The following is a 19,450-nucleotide window of genomic DNA, read 5'->3' as shown; positions in this document are numbered from 1 at the left end:
GAACCTCAAAGGAGATATTCTAAAATCCAGTACAGACCATAAAGATGAACTTTGTTGTTTGGTGAATTAAGATCATTCCCCATCATCCTGAAGTAATTGACTTAAACACGTGATACCTTCTTAATTTTTGCAAAGGCTGCAGAAATGAACCCAACTCTACCTTCCTCCTACTTGGCAGCTAATGCATAACTTCTTCCTTTCATCATCAACTTCAATTCTACAAACACTCATGAAGAACACTGAACGTAGTACATTATGCATTAAGAATTAGGTTTGGGGCTGGCGCTGCGGCTCAACAGGTTAAGCCTCCACCTGAGGCACCAGCACACTGGGTTCTAGTCCCGATCGGGGTGCCGGATTCTGTCCCGGTTGTCCCTCTTCCAGGCCAGCTCTCCGCTGTGGCCCAGGAGTGCAGCGGAGGATGGCCCAAGTGCTTGGGCCCTGCACCCGCATGGGAGACCAGGGGAGGCACCTGGCTCCTGGCTTCAGATCAGCACAGTGCACCGGCCGCAGTGGCCATTGGAGGGTGAACCAATGGTAAAGGAAGACCTTTCTCTCTGTCTGTCTGTCTCTCTCACTGTCCACTCTGCCTGTCAAAAAAAAAAAAAAAAAAAAGAATTAGGTTTGGGGCCAGGACTATGGCGTAAAGGGCTGGCATCCCATAAAGGTGCCAGTTCAAGTCCCGTCTGTTTCACTTCCAATCCAGCTCCCTGCTAATGTGCCCAGGAAAACAGCGGAGGATGGCCCAGGTCCTTGGGCCCCTGCACCCATGTGAGAGACCCAGAAGAAGCTCCTAGCTTCAGCCTGGCCCATCTTTGGCCATTGCAGCCTTTTAGGGAGTGAACAAGCAGATGGAAGATCTCTCTGTCTCTCCGCTCTAACTCTGCCTTTCAAATCAATAAAATCTTAAATAAACAAATAAAGCTTAGGGAGGCAATGTTCCAGCACAACAGGTTAAGACGCTTACAATACTGGCATTCCATATCAGAGCATCTGTTCAAGTCCTGGCTGTTCCACTTCCAATCCAGCTCCCTGCGAGTATGCCCGAGAAAGCAGTGGAAGAGGACTCAAGTGCTTGGGCCCCCGTCATCCATGTGGGAGACCCGAATGGAGTTCCTGGCTTCAGTCTGGCCCAGACCTGCCTGTTGCAGACATTTGGGGAGTAAACCAGCAGATGGAAGATAACATCCTCTGTCTCTGTCTCTCTGTCTCTCTCCCTCTCAAACAACTAAGTCTTTTTTTTACAAGAGAGGGAGCTGAGTTTAGGCTTTCTTTCCTTGGCCCTTTAATGGCCTCCTTCTAACTTCCGCAATTTTTCCCCGTGTCCCTGGTTGACTTCTTACCCTCAAAACCCTTTTTAATGGTTTCCACAGGAATTCTCAACTAGTGGCAGTGCTGTCCACAGGGGATATTTGGAAATGTAGATTTTTGCACTGCCACAATTAGTGGGGAGTGCCAGAAATGCCATGGCCTCCCTAGCAATCACCCATGAAAACCTACAGCAGCTACAGAGTTCTTCCCGAAATCTTCCTCAAAGCCTGCTATCTGAAGTCACGACATCTGGTCCCCAGCTCTACACACAGTGCTAGGATCTCGGGTACATCTGTTTGCCTCTGGTATCTGAGAGCTCACGGGAAACACACATTTCACAACTGGAATGCATGGCAACAGCAGAACTAAAGGGTCTGGCATCGGGCCATGTGGGAACAACACAGGGAACACCGTAAGAAAAGGTATTTGTGTGGTGAAGCCATGAGGAGTGACGAATGGGAGTGGCTTAGGAACAGGGTGAGTGCTGGGATAAACCACCAGCTTCAGGAGGAACTAAGAGCGCCCAAGATGAAGAGGAAAGTGGTGTGAGAATCTGGGTTTCTCTACAGAGAAATGTGAATCAACAGACCCACATTACAGAAGGGGTGACTTGTCCACAGCGTCTGAGTCATGGACTTGAAGCCACCACACCACTGTTTCAGGATCCATGGACAAAACATGGTTTCTAGAAAATTAAAGATGTGTTTACAAATACTTTCAAACTCCAGGTAAGAACTCAATAAATATTTATATTTATATATACATTGAATATATATATATATTGAAATATATATATTTCAACTATTCCAAAATACGACTGTGACTCACCATGCACACCAGCTTGTTCTCCTGGGCCTCCTTCTCAAAGGATACATCTGTGGCCTCATCACCACCTGCAATTCTTTCCCCAATTTCACCACTGATTCGCATCACCTCTACGTGCAGCCGACCTGCCACCTAGAGCAATAGGAAAACACAGCTCTTCCAGATCTGGTTCTTTCCTTAAGATGATTTCTGCTTTAAAGTCATTATGTTAACAGTACAGTGGTCCTCTAGTTTCCAATCAACTGAACTAGAACCCAGTGGTTCCAGTTATCCAATCAACTGAGGTTCAAAAATACTAGATGGAAAATTCAAGAAACAACTTCTAAGTTTCAAACTGCATATCGTTTTAAGTTGTGTGATGACATCTTGCACCATCCTGCTCCATCCTACCCAGGATGCAAATCCCCCTTTTGTCCTACGTAACCACACCACATGTGCTACCCATCCACTAGTCACTCAGTACATATCTAGTTACCAATTCCACTGCTGTAGTATCACAGTGCTTGTGTTCAAGGAGCCCTTCTTTTATTTAACAATGGCTCCAAAGCACCAGAGTACTGAGGCTGGCAATTCAGATATGCTAAAGAGAAGCCACAAAGTGCTTCAAAAGGTGAAAGCAAACAACATGTTTTGAGAGAGACCACATTCACTTAACTTTTAATATATTGTTACACTATTTTATTAGTTCTCATTGTTAATCTCTTACAATGCCAAATTTACATATTAAACTGAATCGTAAGGTATGCATATTTATGTAGGGTTCAGTGAGTGCCAACTGCAATTTCAGGCATCCATTATGGGTCATGGAACCTGCTTCCCAAGGATAAAGAGGGACAACTGAAAGAATTTAGAAACCTAATGGTTACTCTCTCCTCAAAGCCCTATGGAAATACAAGGTACGAATAATACACTTCGCATATCATTTGCCATTACTGAAACAATGTAACAACATACCATAAGCACCCTATTGTTTCTTGAACTGTTCCCTGCAGAAAACAAGGTCTGAAGAGAAAACCCACCTCTCCTTTCTGGTTGACAATTGGCACAGCATATTGTAACTTCACATCATAAAAAAGGGACTCTAGGAAAACATTGGCCACCCCGATGAGGCTGTGATTTTCCTGCTCATCATAGAATGGATCAGCACGCTTGAAGTAAGAGCGTATTACCTGTAGAGATTAGGAACATACAACTTTAGAAGAGTCACTTAAAGTAAAGGAATGCAAGCTGTTGCTTTTGGACACACTCCAGTTTTAGTCAGCAGACGTCACTTTCATCACTAGACCTTAACTCAGATTCTCAGATTTGTTTGAGAGTCAGAAGCTCGGAGAGACAGGAAAAGACACAGAGAGACAATTTCCACCCACTGGTTTACTCCCTAACTGGCCACAAGCCAGGAGTTGCATCCAGTTCTCCCACAGGCATGGCAGCAGAAGTGGAGCAGCTGGGACTCAAACTGGTGACCATGAGACATTGGCATCACAGGCAGTGGCTTAACCCACCACGCCACAATGCCAGCCCCAACTCTTGTAGTGTTTAGAGTAAATCAACTTATAGCTAAAGTACAGCACTGGAGCCAGCACTGTGGCACAGAGGACAAAGCCAGCTGCTCCACTTCCAATCCAGATCCCTGCTGATGGCCTGGGATAAGCAGCAGAAGATGGCCCAAGTGTTTAGGCCCCTGCCACCTATGGGAGACCTAGATAAAGCTCCTGGCCTGTTACAGTCACCTGGGGAGAGAATCAGTGGATGGAAGATCTCTGTCTCTTCCTCTAACTCTGGCTTTCAAAGTAAGTAAATAAATCTAACAACAATAATACTAGAGAACAGCACCGTATTCTTCATTTGCATGGGCACACACACACTTCCTCATTCCCACTCAGGAAGGTGGTCAGCATTCTTCACCCACTCAAGGGCAGTCCCAATGACGTGTGACCAATTTATCACTACTCCTTTATGTGGAAATCTTGCCGCAAAAACAGTGAGGCAGATATTGGCTAGAAAAAAAAAGCAGAGTGGACCACACTTCCTTTGAGGGAAGAGGGCCCTTTCATGTCTGTCCCATTTCCTGCTACCCAATCATTAGACACACTCCTGCTGCCGCAAATGAGGGGTGACCCTGGGGGAGAGTGGATGCTTCTCTGCATTTGTTATGGCTGTTTTGTTTATAAGCTGAAACGGCAGAGGAATACAGAAGAGAACAAAAAACATTTTAAGCAAAAACGTCACCTATCAGAAGTCATCGTCATTGATGGTCATCTGGAAAAACACACCTTCTTATGAACCAAGAAGCTAGTCAACATGTATGCAGAAACAGACCAGCAGTACTCAAAGCACATTCCTATTTGAAATATGCCAAGTACACGGCTGACCTAAATGACATACTGCAATGTGAGAAAACAATACCAGCATACAGATCGATGGCACCTACTTTAAGATCAAACTCCTTCAAAAACTGATCCCAACAGTGAAAATCTTAAGGTTAACACTGGTGTTCAATTTTAAAAACGCACGCTGTAGGTTTATCATTTGTAAGATTCAATGTGCTGAGAAGCAGGGAAAATGTCCTTTCACAGAACACACGCACACACGCACACACGCGCGTGCGCACCAGCAGAGGGCAGCATGAAAAGCAGACACTTCTGCTAGAACTACAGACCAGAAACAAGGAGAGCAGTGCCAGAAAACCAGTTACTAAAGGTCTTAATTTGCCAAATAATCTAAAGAATTTAAATAAATTTCACTGTAGAAGCAGGACTACCACTTGGAAAAATGAACTCTCTGCCCTTGGAGTGAGTGGGCTTGTTCCTCCTCTGAGTGCCAGCTCAGGAATTTTTCTAAAGTAACTTACAGGAGTATCTTCTTCACATTCCTTCCACTCCTGGTAAAGGTCTCGCATATCCAACAACCGGTTGTCCAGTTTTTCCAAAGACCAGATCTGCTTTCCTTTTCCTTTTCTTCTCACCTGGATGGCAGGCTCACTGAGCAGAGAGCCTGGCTGCAAAGACAGGGAGAGCGCCTGAGTGGAGCAGGAAGCTGCCCCGGGGAGTCGCAGCTGCACACTCCACACCCACCGGCCCCACTGCACCAGGAGGCAGCCGCACATCCTGCGTCCTTTCTCCTTTCACGGCAAAGCTTCCCAGACATCTCACAGGCCTCAGCATGACATTGTGTTAGCCAACTCTTACCAACACTCAACATCTATGTACAAAGTCACACATGGCTTTATAGCAACTGGATACAAATTTAAAGCATAAAATATTAGAACATGTTTAGTGTTAAGTTGAAATAAAAATGTTTCATTCAGAGCTGGTAGATTCCAAACGCAAGAAAAGGCAAGGAGGTAGAAAGGCTTGGTGCCTGGTGTGACCAGTTTACCCTGCATGCAAGAGGTGAAACACCGCACTGTACTTACGAAAATGCACAAGCGTTACATGTTAATCAAAACATTTTAAAAACAAATTTTCCAAAAACTATTTGATAAAGGCCATCATACAACCACAGATTATCACTGGGGAGACAGAAAAGTCCTAAGTACCAAGGGCCAGGGGAAGCAAAAGGCCGTGTTGCTGTATCTGACCCTACAGAAGCAGGAACAGAAATTTTCCTTTTTTTTTTTTTTTTTTTGTACAAGTGTTAATCTTCATGGAGTATAAAACACAAAATGCTTATAAGCATGAACTGTGAGTGGTCTGACACCAGTTTCCAAACACATACAGCCTGAATAGGTTGAAATCATAGAGAACTAGAGAGACAGGGGTGGCTGCACAACAATTAAATGTGCTAAACACCACTGGCTCATTTACCTAGTAAAGTCACTGAAACACAAACAGCATTCACTCAACTTTTTCTACCTGATAAAAGCAATCTGTTTTGAATGTACATCATTTTTTTTAAAACTTTTTAAGCATCAAATAGAAAAACGACCCATACATCTCCCCCAAAAAGAAGGGTACCCATCAGTTATCTAATCACTAGATTTACTGGCTTACTTGATCAACTGCTCTAAAATGTCTACTCAGAACTTAATGAAACATTGGTGTATTTCACAGTTTTCCTAACAAGTGATCTAGGATTGTTTCCAAAGAAACAAAATCTGCATAGTGATATAAAGATTCAGCAACGTCTAAGGCAAAAAAAAAAAAAAAAAAATCACAATTCTTTGGAAATGTAAAGGCACTTCTACCCTATCTTCAGCCAGCTAGTGAGCGAATACCAAAATCCCACCAGGAATCTGTGGTGGCAGCTTTTCTGGAGAATGCTGAGCTTGGGACTAACCAGCGCCGGTACAGCACGTGCGACTTGGCCTCTGTGCACACTGGAAGAGGGTGGGAAGAGGCTGTGACACGGTAGCAGAACAAAGGGGAAGAAGCACTTTGGGAAGGTTAATCAGAAAAGACTTCTCAGCAACAATCTAAACTGGTCTGAACAAAGAGTTGAGTGAACCGGTAAGGGTCACTGAGACAGAAAGCATATTCTAATGGATAAAATATGTACAAGGGTGCTACAAAAAGTTTGTGAAAATGAAAATGCGTATTATAAAAAACTGTGCACACATTTCAAAACTTTGACACCAAAATAAACTTACCTTTCACTTGCATTTTCCATGAACTTTTAAAAATTCTCTTGTATATACACAAAGGCAGAGGATTAAAAAGAAGTGAATTCTACTTGAGAGAAAAAGGACAAGTACAAAATGACACAGACTAAGGGGTCTAGACAAAATGTCAGAGCAAACCCACTGGCACTTCAATCACACTTTGGAGACATAAAGCAATGGTACCCAACAATATCTGTGTTTTGTCAATTAATGGCAGTCTCACCTTCCTGTTGGCATCCAGGCTGGAGGCTGGAATCTGTAGGGTAACTTTATATTCTGTTCTTTTATCCAGTTCCTCTGCAATGTAACTGGCTTCTCGCACCAATAAATTGGCTTTAACAATTTGCTCCCTCAGCCTCATCAGGCTATTATTCAGGGTTGCTTCTCTTTAAAGAAAAAGAAAAAAACAAGGTGGGGTGGGAGGCAGAGGTGGGGAACACAGAGCAGAAACTGATGCAGTAACAATTTGTTACTACTGAAGCAGGACTCCAGCCTGGCCATGTCCTTCTGCACAAAGGGACTACACCACTGACACTGACCCATGCACACGCTTTATGGGGCCTACAGCATTAGCACTGACACACTGTGTAACAAGCTGGCCACAGCTCAGGGCAGGGCTTTGCAAACTTGACTGTGTATGCAAATCACCTGGGGAATCTTGATAAACTCAAGATTTTAACCCAGTAGGTCTGGCACAGGGGCCTGAAATTCTGCATTCCAACCATCTTCAGGTGCTAAGGATGCTGCCTGGCTGCAGCCCAACCTTTTAAACAGCACCAGGGGTTAGTGAAGTACAGTCTGCAACCATGGAATCCCATTTTAGTGCAATGCTAATTAACCCAAGAGAGAACAAACTTGCATCTTATTTCATTATGCAGAACAATCTGCATCTCATTAGCACCATGCTTTACCTACCTGGGCTAATCAGTCCAGATAACCGACTCTTTTTTTTCTTTTCTTAAAAAACCAACTACCCAAGCTTCAAAACCTAAAGCATAATACAATGGTAAGGAATATTTCTTTATTCAAATCCAAAAGCCATACAAACCAAAAATTGGAATGCACCCAGCATGGAAATTTTTCAACAAATCAATATAAATTGGCAACTCCCAGCTTTCCAAAAATGAAAAAATAAGAATGCAAAGTGATTCTTGGCTGTAACACTCTTTCACTGCAGTTCTTTTGTGAGTCACGCCTACACCTTCCTGTTTGCTACCTTCCCCTGGTGGGTTAAAGGTGGCGAGCAGACCCCCATGACCGGCCTACCTCTCCTCAGACCACTGCTTTAGGCGCTGCTGAGCGCTGGGCGAGTGCAGAGAGAGCCTGTCCATGCTTCGGCAGTTCTGCTTCTCGGGGGACAGCCTTCTCCGGAGCTGCTCCAGTTCCTGTTCGTACATCAGCCTCTGGCGCTCGAGGGCAGAACGCTTTTCTTCTTCGTGCTGCTGCTCCAGGCTGTTTAATATGGACTGCATTGGATCTAAACGCATTTTTAAAAAATGTATCAACAAATGTTCTATGCTATCATCTAATTAATACCATTAATTTGGAATAAACTCAACTTTCTTACTTCCAATTACTTGTGTTATCTACGTTGAATATATTCCACACTACCTACCTTGATGCTACAGAAACACATTAACAATAATAAGCCAGTGGTAGTCAATTTTCAAACCTGACAAATTCTATCAATGATAAAGTTTGCAATGATTTGATCATAAAGGCAGAATGAAACTTTCTATAAATTATCAAAGCCAAAGACAAACAAAAAATAGAGTACAGGAGCCAACATTAAGACATTAACATTGTTTTTGCTAATGTTTAAAAGGCATTTTTAACATTTACCAAGTTGAAAAGATTCAACAACGCACTGAGGATTTGCTCACCATTACTGCCCAAGGCCTTCATGGTGACCTCCATCTGTGCATATTCAAAATTGAAGTTAATCTCACTGGAGACCTCACTGGAGGAGTCTCCATCCACATCCAGCTGCTCGGAACTGTTGTCATTCTTCAGGGAGGCGTCCTGGTCCTCATCCTCTCGCTCTGCTTTCTTTTTCTTTTTAGGTAAATTGAGTCTTGGTGGGGGGATAAAGGAATATTTTTGAAACCCAGATAGACATTTATTCAGTCCATTCATTGGATACTGGCATTTGCTAGATACCAAAGAAATCACATAAGTGCAAGGCAACTGCTGTGACTCAGGAGCTTTACATCCCAGTAGCGGCAATGAGACGCACGTGTACAAATAATTACAACAGCAAGTATGCCGCAGGCCATGCAGCCATCACAAACTAAGGGCTAAAGAGACGCTGAGAACCATTTCAGACCCCAGCGATAAAGGAACAGGAAGTAATCTGGTCCTAACGGAGACACAGGACAGAGGAGCAGCTTAGGAAACGTGCAGAGACGGCCACATTCAGAGGCTCCGGAGAAGACTACACAGCATCTGCATGGCATCCACTGCTGGGAAGATCAACTGAACCCAAACTGGGAAGGTGTTGGGTACTAGGCCATGCAATTTTTATTTGTTTTAGTTTGGAAGGGGAAAAAATGGAAGAATCCTCCATGCTCTTTGCACTCATCTGCCCTATTCTCAACCCTCAGAATAGCGACCGGCCTTCAAGCCAAGACCTCTGCTGTCTATAAGACAGTCAGCTTGGCGAGGGAGGCACACTGAGCGCTGTCAGGAAGAGGAACAGGACTTACATCTTACAGTCTCCAGCCTGCCTGTCCCTGCCAACATAACAAATTCCCGCATTTTGTCTGGGAAATGATGTGTGCAGCCTCACAAAAGACTTTTTCTCAGTCTCCTTTGCAGGCAGGAGGCAAATTCTAGCAAAAGGGATGTAAGTTAAGTGCAAAATTGCTGGGCACTCGGGGAACACATCTGCTTTTTCTCTCCTAGCGGGCAGTGGGGACTGCCAGCATTCTCTTTTTCTTGTCATGTGCCTGCATGCTGTGTTGATTACTTGAGTGGCGTGGCCACTGTAAGACCACACAGACATGCCTAGATTCTGACAAGCTTTCAGCCATAGCATTTTTGAGAATCTTAGCCAAAGCTAACCACCATCTTTCTTTGGGTTTCCTGTTCTGTAGGAAAAGAAAATCATCTGTTTAACCCATGACAGTCAGGTTTGTCACCATTTGCAACTGAAAGTACTCCTAGAATAACCACTTTACGTTATAGATAACGAAATTAATGCACAACTATTTTTCAGTAAAAAAGTAAATTAAAAAGATAAACCTGTCAGAAAAGAATTCATGAATTCTTATGACCCGAAGGCTAAACAAATATCTTCCATTTGGAACTAAAAAGGAAAAAATACCTAAGTAAACCCAATATGTGTCAGAAGCGTACAGTTCCTATGCCCCTAGGATGTACACCACACATGTGTAGTGAGCAAACTTATGACACAAATAAACGCAGAATGCGTAATTTTTATGAAGCTTTACAATATATATTTGTGGGGAGCAACTCGGACTAGACTAAGTTACTGGAATTAAGACTTATTCTATACATCTGCTCTCCCACAATATGGCGCTGGGAGAGGAGGAAACAGCTTCTACACAGCTGCCTCCAGTTCAACCAATAAACAGCAGGACCTGCTCCTGATTGGAGGAGAGCAGCGCACTTGGCGTGTGGGTAGCAGAGTTGGGATTGGTGGAAGAGGACTATAAAGGAGGAGAGAGCCACCATGCACCGGGAACATCTATCTGAAGGAACACCTGTGCAGCCCCCGAGAGAGCCGGCCGGCAGTGTGCCGCTCCCCCGCGGAAGTGGGGAATGTGGCAGGGGGAACCGCCCTTCCACGAAGGTGGAAGGGTCGGTAGCCAACCTGGGAAGAACTAGCAGCAAACCCGGGGAGGGCCGAGCAGATGAAAGAACAACACAGGGTCCTGTGTCGTTCCTCCACGAAGACGGGGAGCGACATAATGGTGCCGTGACTCGGATAGGAAGCCTAGGCAGGGTCTAGTGTCGCTCCTCCACGAAGAGGGGGAGCGACTATATTCTTCTTTTTCAGAGCTAATCTTCAAAAACATCCCCATTTCAGGGTCTTCCTACCTGAAGAAATGGTTGTTTCCCCATAATATCCTGTCCCCGTGGTGCAGCTGTATCGGACTGGAGACAGAAGAGCCGTTGACACATGTTCTGTAGAGAGAGGAGGTCAACTGTGAGGAACAAGCATCTTGTTTCTGCTTTAATGTTCCAGTATTACACAGAGGTCTAATTATTACAGACAACAAAACAATGCTCCAAAATAAAACCTGCCCTTGAAAATTTTAGTATTTGAATTTACTTCTTTGTTGACTGATCCAAAATGCTTATAGTAGGTATAATAGATTATCTTCCACTTTTCAAACTGCTACCTCTTTTATAACTTACATTCAACATGTCTGTATTACGCAGTAGAGATCAATATCCTCCATTGTTCAAAGTTTTAAATTTCTTGTGTTGTATGAGGGGATCTCCAAAGAGTTCCTGGAAAACGTATACTATGAACAAACTATGCATGGATTTCAAATAAATTTTGAACCAAAATAAACTTATCTTTTCATTCCATTTCCCACGAACTTTTTGAAGTACCCTCATACATTAAGGCATAAATATGGAACCACTACAGCCAATAAAGAAAAATGGCAGTAGTATACACACAACTGAAGCAAATATGTCCCATCTATATGGATAGGAGTCATTCAACCGACTGGACTCAAGAGTATCTACAGATACCAGTAAAATGAAACCTAGATTAAATTACTCTGTCATAGCCTATCAGTAGATAGAAGATTTATTAGTTCCACAGGACTGCTTATCTGAAAGATGAACTTCAGGAACAAAAACAGTGGGTAGGATGCAATGAAGGGAAGAATCTGGGAGGACAGGAAATAAACAGGAGATTATGCCTGTAACTGTCAGACTGGTCTTACTGGGATACCAGTGCCATCATGCTTTCCTTCTGTTGAATTCCTTCACTAAGATATAGGATATCGAGGCCCTGTACAGGAAAGCTGTGTTCACCTTCACCCTTCCCTGTTCTAGTTAAGTCCCAATTTCAGGGGTGGGGTGGTTATTTTGTTTGCCAAACGTGAAAACCTTGTCCTCTAAATCCCGACTCATACCAGCCCAAGAGACTGGAAAAGGTTCCGATTCCTTTCCATCGTCCCAAATCTTAATCAGCAATCCAAGTCCAGTTTGGTTCTCATTTCCTCAGTAAGGGATGCTGATCACTTCAGCATACAGTATCTTATTTAAGTAAATAAAGCTTTTTCAATAAAGCTAGAAAGTAGTTAGGTGGTTTTACGCACTTCATGCTTTTTATGTGTATACATACACCCACACCGAATCTTACTTCCTATCTAGCTTTGACTCACCATACGGACTTTATGGCACCAAAAGTAACTGATCTTTATGCTCCCATCATCTCATTATTCAAATCCCATGCAAAAACTATATTTATATAGTTATGATAGGAGGGGACTAACTGAAATTACAAGATTTTAGTCTTTATGACACAAATTTCTCAAATTCAAGGAGGAGTTTAATGGCAAAAAACATAAACATACTTAAAGAGCCATAGCAGTTAAGCTATGCTTAGTACATACACACTACATAGACAATGAATACACATCAGTTACAGTGTAATACACATGGGGTCCCCAAGATGAAAATTATCTTCATAGTAACATTAAACTTTAGTTAAATGCTCCTTTCCACTGTGTTGATATCTGTGCAGACCATGAGTTAAACTACTAATGCTTTACTTCAAAGCAAAGTAGTGGTACCAAACATTACTGGTAGTAACCAGAATATTCACTGCCATGTATTCACAATTTAAAAAAAAAATCAAATGTTTCATTTGAGAATGTCATCAATTAAGCAGTAAAACTTGCTTAATTGTAAAACTTTTATTAAATCTTGACCCTGAGTATTCAACTTTAGTATTTCAGATGACAAAATGAGAAGTACACAGAAAGCACTTTTTTATTTATTTGACAGGCAGAGTTATAGACAGCGAGAGAGAAGGCACAGAGAAAGGTCTTCCTTCCATTGGTTCACCCCCCAAATGACCGCTATGGCCGGAACTGCACCGATCCGAAGCCAGGAGCCAGGTGCTTCCTCCTGGTCTCCCACGTGGGTGCAGGGGCCCAAGCACTTGGGCCATCCTCCACTGCCTTCCCCAGCCACAGCAGAGAGCTGGACTGGAAGAGCAGCAACCAGGCTTTTAACACATCCCAAGGCATGAAGTGCCTGACCCACACAAACTTCAGACTTCAGACTTGTGTATTCATTTTTTTAAATTTTTTTATTTTTTATTTTTTTGACAGGCAGAGTGGACAGTGAGAGAGACAGAGAGAAAGGTCTTCCTTTTCCGTTGGTTCACCCCCCAGTGGCTGCTGCGGCCGGTGCACAGCGCTGATCCGAAGGCAGGAGCCAGGTACTTCTCCTGGTCTCCCATGGGGTGCAGGGCCCAAGTACTTGGGCCTTCCTCCACTGCACTCCCTGGCCACAGCAGAGAGCTGGCCTGAAAGAGGAGCAACCGGGACACAATCCGGCGCCCCGACTGGGGCTAGAACCCAGTGTGCCGGCACCGCAAGGCGGAGGATTAGCCTAGTGAGCCGCGGCACCGGCTCCAGACTTGTATATTCAAAAATGAACAAAGTGAAATCTGTCACTTCGAGGAAAACAGCTGGCAGTGTTTGTTATCAGTGACAGATTCCAGCCTTTACAATGAAAATAAGAATTTTGAAAACCTGTGTCAACATCCTCCACCAAGCACCACCAGGAATACAGCTGTGGTTGCACAAGCTGAAGAAGATACAACATGAGGAGTCTGAGGGCATCTCAATGAGAAAGGGAGTAAGGAAGACGTGGGCTTTGCTGGACAACTTCAGGGAGGGTTTAAGGAAGCGGCGGCTCCATACACACTGAACATTATCAGAAAATGGACGTCATCCTAGGATTGAGTATTTCAAAGCACCTTATCTATAAGGGAAGGGACGCCAGAACAAGGATACTGTTGTCATTGGTCAAACAGCAGTACATAGTGTTGGCCAAGAAAGGGAATACTGATATTGTATGAGTGGCACAGGGACTGTCTTCCTCTGTGCTTAGAGGATGACATGCTGTGGCCTGCTCTGTCTCCTTTTATCACAGTCTCAGAATAACCCCGCCTGAGGCTGGCGCTAGGTGCAATTATTCACACCCAACAGAAGAGCAGCACGGCCCTGATGTGAGGGTCAGGACACCTGCTGCCCTTTTTGGTTCCTGACTTATATCCTTCACCAGGTACCTGATGGCTTCCCCATGTAGAAAAACTTGATAGATGAAACCAGTGATGGTTTTAACAATTTGCTTTTTGCATCATAGAATGAAACAGTCGACATTTGGAGGACCAATATAATTCAGTTGACCATTATCTATAACAGTTACAGACATGTATGTCCTGTTCTAGAACACAGTGTTAACAATTTCATAGATGAAAGAAACATACTGACAAACATCCAATTCATAAAACACTAGGCCTGTTCATCCATGCTTTATTTATTGAGCACTTACATATTAGTCTTATGCAAGGGACAGAGAATCAAACAAGAAAGGCCCTTATCCTCAAGGGGCTTACAGTGCAATGGGTAATAAAGGTCAATAGCTCAGAAGAACACAAAATAGGCGTTGACATGGCAGGAAGCATAAAGGCCACAGGGAAGGGCATTCAGTGTACACTAAACAAGGAACTCTCCAAAGTAGCTGAGGATGGAGTCTAACCTGGAAGGTAAAGAGGAGTTAGCAGGCCGAAGGAATGGCAGATGCAGAGGAACAGGCAGCAGAATACGGGATGCTCTACCAAACGCAAAAGAAAGCCTTCTAGCAGTATAGCGAGCAGGCCTGGAGGAAGCTCACAGTTTTGATAGTTTTTTTTTTTTTTAAGATTTTATTTATTTGAGAGGTAGAGTTAGACAGTGAGAGGGAGAAACAGAGAGAAAGGTCTTCCATCTGCTGATTCACAATGGCCACAAGGGCTGAAGCTAAGCCGATCCACAGCCAGGAGCCAGGAGCTTCTTCCAGGTCTCCCACGTAGGCGCAGGGACCCAAGGACTTGGGCCATCTTTCACTGCTTTCCCAGGCCACAGCAGAGAGCTGGATTAGAAGTGGAGCAGCCAGGATTAACCTGGCAGCGGAGGATTAACCTACTGCACCACAAGGCTGGTCCACTGACAGGAATTCTAATCAAGACTTGCTGCAGGGGCCAGTGCTGTGGCATAGTGGGTAAAGCCACCGCCTACAGTACCAGTACCCCATATGGACAATGGTTCGTGTCCCAGCTGCTCCACTTCCAATTCAGCTCTCTGCTGTGGCCTGGCCTTCTCTCTCTGTGTAACTCTTTCAAATAAATAAATAAATCTTTAAAAAAAAAAAAAAAAAAAGACTTGATGCAGGCCTAAAAAAGGCCATGTTAGATAATACAGAAGGGAGGGATATGCATGGGAGATGCTAAAATGCTAAACATAAAGGGACTGTTAAACCACTGGATATCTTAAATGAACTTAAAAATAAAAGCAAATGAAGGCAAAACCTCCCTTAGACCACCCACTACTAGAATAGTTTCTTCCCATTAAAAGTTAGGGCATGTTCTGCTCCCACTTCCAGCTTCCTGCTAATGCACACTTTGGAGGACAGCAGTGATGGCTCAAGTAGTTGGGTTCCCTGCCATGCACAAGGACTAGACTGAGTTTCCAATCCCTGGCTTCAGCCTAGCCTCGCCTTGCCTATTGTAGGCATTTTGGGGAGAGAACCAGCGATGGAAGATCTCTTTGTCTCTCTGCCTTTCAAATAAATCAAATAAACAAATTGTAAAGATTATTTTGACATTAACACTAATTCAATACGTTACCTGGTATTCTTTTGAGGAGTCAGCATAACCTGGCCTTCTGGTGTAATGTCTATAATACAATGTTCGGGAAGAATTCCCATTCCACACAGTTGGATATCTTGGGAATTTGCTGACCCTATCAATGTGTGTTCCTAAGAAAGAATCAAATTCACTCATCAATACTGCATTCTTACACGTACCCAAACTGAAGTCATCTATCGAGTCCTCTTACATCAACCTATTATCTTAGCTAAAAAATGTTAAAGCAAATATAATGGTAGGAGGAACCCCTGGCTTTCTCTGAAATTCAACTCATTTATATTTTATTATAAGGAATAACATACAAAGTTGAATTACATCCTTTAAACATAAACTAGAAGTCAGCATTGTGGCACAATGAGTTACGTACGCTATTGTTTGTGATGCCAGTATCCCATATGAAACCACTGACTCAAGGCCTAGCTGCTCCACTTCCTATCCAGTTCCCTGTTAATGAGCTTTAGGATGATGGCCTAATTACATGGGCCCCTGCCATCCACTTGGGAGACCCAAATCGAGTTCCAGGCTCCTGTCTTCAGCCTGGCCCAGCCCCTGCCATTGCAGCCATTTAGGAAGTGAACCAGTTGATAGAAGATTGATCTCTCTCTCTTCTTTCTCTCTGTCTCTCCCTTTCTTGATGTCACTCTTTCAAATAAATAATTCTTTAAAAATTATTGTAATTTTATATTTGTGTCTGTACTATAATTCATCATCTTCTACCACAACTTTGATTTCACATATTTTACAGTTCTCCAATGCATGCTTAGAGGAGCCATCTGCCACTGGCCTACCAACAACACTGATCTTCCAGCTACAGTTATTAAGTTGTACAACACTTACCTGTTCTCAAAATTTGTCAACTACAAACATAAAAGCTAGTGCAAGAGTTTGAAAGACAAATTATTTTATGAATATTATGGTCTCCCTCATCTCATAAATGATGCAATAGATGTGTTCTTACCTTAAGATCCCCAACTACTCAGCTAAGTTCTACTTTTTGAAAGTTAACTCATTCATCCTTGATGGAGAAAACTGACATAACCATTAAGTTCCCTCAAACTTCAACCTCTGACTGCCCATATGTGATTAAATGTTGACAGGTCCTGAGATGAGTTTCTACGCCCCATTCTCTTTCTACACACACCCAGATCAGGGGTAAGTTTGGAATGCTTTACTTTTAGCAACTCACACACAACTATTCAACTCTGTCCTTAAAAGGCAAAAACAAACAAATAGCAAGTAAATGACTAAGTATGGCAATTTTATTTATAAACACTAAAATATGAATTTCATGTACTTTCACATGTACTTCAATTATTTAAAAATGTAAAGACAATTCTCAGCTCCTGTATCATACACAAAAGGAAGTATCTGGATTTGGTGTATGGGAAGCAGTCTGCCACCTGATTTATGTGACATCAACCACTCCTTGGCTTTAAATACTGTCTACACTTAAACTAAGCCCACGTCAACAACCAAAAATTAGACTTCAGTTCTGTTTTTCCCCATCTCCATGACCATTCTCCTAGTTCAAGTCACCATTATTCTTTGCCTATTTGATTTCCAAAGACATATCTAAGTGAATCAGGGCCAAAGCACAACTCCTACTCTCATCTCTCCGATCAACCTACTCCCTTCTCCAATAATAATGGCATTATCACCACCCAGCTAGTCGACTACCATGTTTAGACATTATCCTGAATCTTTTCTCATTCCCTGAGCAGCCTACCCCTAACCCCATGTCAGTCAAGGAATCCTTAGATTCTACCTCCAAAACACATTGACTAATCAGCTCATTCCCCTGCCTCCAGGATCTCTTGCCCAGGTGAATGCAGGAGCCTCCTAACTATGTCTCAACTCCTATACCACTCCCAGCACTCCCACCACAGCAGTTAATTGTGTGATTCCTCTCCTTGAAAACTTTTGTTGGCTTCTCTCTGAATTTCTACCAAAGTCCAAATTCTCACGCAGGTGCACAGAATGCTGCTTTTCTTATCCTCTGCTCCTAACCCTCTGCACCCAGGGAGTGTGAGCTAGGCATATGGGCTTTTCTTGGTTCTTTCAGTGCACTGAGCTGATCTCCATCCCACCGACTAGTACTGGCTGTTTCCCCTGTCTGAAATCTCTTCCCTTGAGCTCAACAGTGGTTATTTTCTAGCACTTGTACCTCAGCTTTTAACGTCACATCCTCAGGGAGGTGTTTCCTGAACTCACAGCTGGCAACAGCCACCCATTCCCTGTCACACCACCCAATTTTAATTCCTTCCAGGACCCTGGCTGTTCATGGGTTTACATCCACCTCCACAGCTAGCATGGAAACTGAGCACAGGACAGCCTCACTCCCCACTGTATTCCAAGCACTGAACACAGGCCTGGCACTTAGGCATTAAATAAAAATTGAAAGATAAATGAGCAGTCACCTCCCTTGGCCTTTCCGCAGACCCAACAGGAGACAATTCTCTCCAGTTCTTCACAGACTGCCCTTCTCAACACATTCAGCACGCCACATATTCCCACCCCTTCTGGAATCCCAAACTCATGAGAAGGCCTCTTCTTCAGTAGTATTTTCCACTTCTCTGTCCTGGGGTTTCTTCTCTTGACCACAATGCAATGGTATTTGCAAGGTAACAAGGAGTTGGCATGCAGAACTGCCTTGTACTAACCTGTTAGATCCTCAGGGTGTATCCACAACCCAGGACACTCAAGGCACATACCTACTCCCCACTGTTAGCTTGGATTCCTGGCCAATCCTATAGTTTCTTAACCTGGAGACAACTGGACTGGATGTAAATGGGAGGTAACGTTTTTGTGAAGCTAAGTATGCCTAAAAATTCTACTCTATGCCTGCTTCCACCCTTCCCTTACCCTGTCTTTCTCCTCTGTCTTCCCTATCACCAACAGCAAGGTGGAGAGGAGGCCCAGGAGGGAAACAAGAGTCTAGAGAGGGAAGGGTCCAAGATCACCTAAAGAGGAAAAATCCCCAAGCGTTTGCCTTGGGCCAGTTTTGTGCGCAATCCTTTCCACCTCCCATGAAGAACTGCGGCCCCCAGGCATACTTTGCTTGGGAATCCTTTCTATCCTTTGGGGGCAGAGGTGGAAAAGCCCAGACCCAACCCTACGCTGGAGTCTCAGAGTGTGTGGAAGCAACTCCACCGCACTCCTAGCCTGTGCAGCAGTTCATGCACACATCCCTGCCCTGATTCAGCTTCTCCTGGCCAAAAATGCTCTCTTCCTTCACCTCTATACGAAGCCATATTTCAACACCTACTTCTACCACTATACACCGAATTCTCCATTCTCTGAATCCCGGTTACACTTAAGACTCATGCAGTATTATGATTTACTAGTTCACAAAAACTTTCTCCACTTTGTTTAGATAGCAACTTATATAGGACTTTTCGATCTTTTACAACAATCAGCGTAACATGCAATACAGAGTGTATGCTAAGTATCTGTCAGTGGAATAAATTATAAATTATCAGAGACAGAAGACACTAACTCAAATACACAAAGGTCTAATCCTAGTTGTCAAAGGACAACTTCATTTTTTCCAAAAAATACCATAGTCACAACCATGATGAGCTGGACAGTGAGCCACTGCAGACACAAGAGACAAAGTCCTAACCAAAAAGATCATGGTATACATGACAGTGGAAATCTCACTTCAGGTTATAATTTAACCTAATGTGATGGATGATGCACTAGAATCTGAAATAACAAGTTCTAAAAGCTCGCCTCTACCTAAGCCTTGCTGATGTCTAAATTAGTCAATTAGCTTTATAAACTCTTCTTACTGCACTATAAGCACA

The 19,450-nt window shown here is 43.4% G+C and overlaps 1 protein-coding gene across 2 annotated transcripts in view; it reads right to left on the bottom strand.

The window, feature by feature from the left end:
• The window catches only part of KIF13B (kinesin family member 13B), a 216,976-nt gene that overhangs the window by 72,663 nt on the left and 124,863 nt on the right, over positions 1-19,450 (bottom strand). For both annotated transcript variants that reach the window (XM_051842522.2, XM_051842523.2), the window contains exons 14-21: positions 15,624-15,754; positions 10,799-10,885; positions 8,620-8,810; positions 8,003-8,213; positions 6,960-7,122; positions 4,988-5,134; positions 3,156-3,305; positions 2,140-2,268 (exon numbers count right to left, since the gene is read on the bottom strand). In XM_051842522.2, coding sequence (XP_051698482.2) covers positions 2,140-2,268; positions 3,156-3,305; positions 4,988-5,134; positions 6,960-7,122; positions 8,003-8,213; positions 8,620-8,810; positions 10,799-10,885; positions 15,624-15,754 — 1,209 coding nt within the window. The remainder of the gene's footprint in view (positions 1-2,139; positions 2,269-3,155; positions 3,306-4,987; positions 5,135-6,959; positions 7,123-8,002; positions 8,214-8,619; positions 8,811-10,798; positions 10,886-15,623; positions 15,755-19,450) is intronic.

The sequence above is a fragment of the Oryctolagus cuniculus genome, chromosome 2 (assembly GCF_964237555.1).
Source record: "Oryctolagus cuniculus chromosome 2, mOryCun1.1, whole genome shotgun sequence".
Taxonomy (NCBI): domain Eukaryota; kingdom Metazoa; phylum Chordata; class Mammalia; order Lagomorpha; family Leporidae; genus Oryctolagus; species Oryctolagus cuniculus.
This window is presented reverse-complemented; position numbering and strand designations above follow the sequence as displayed.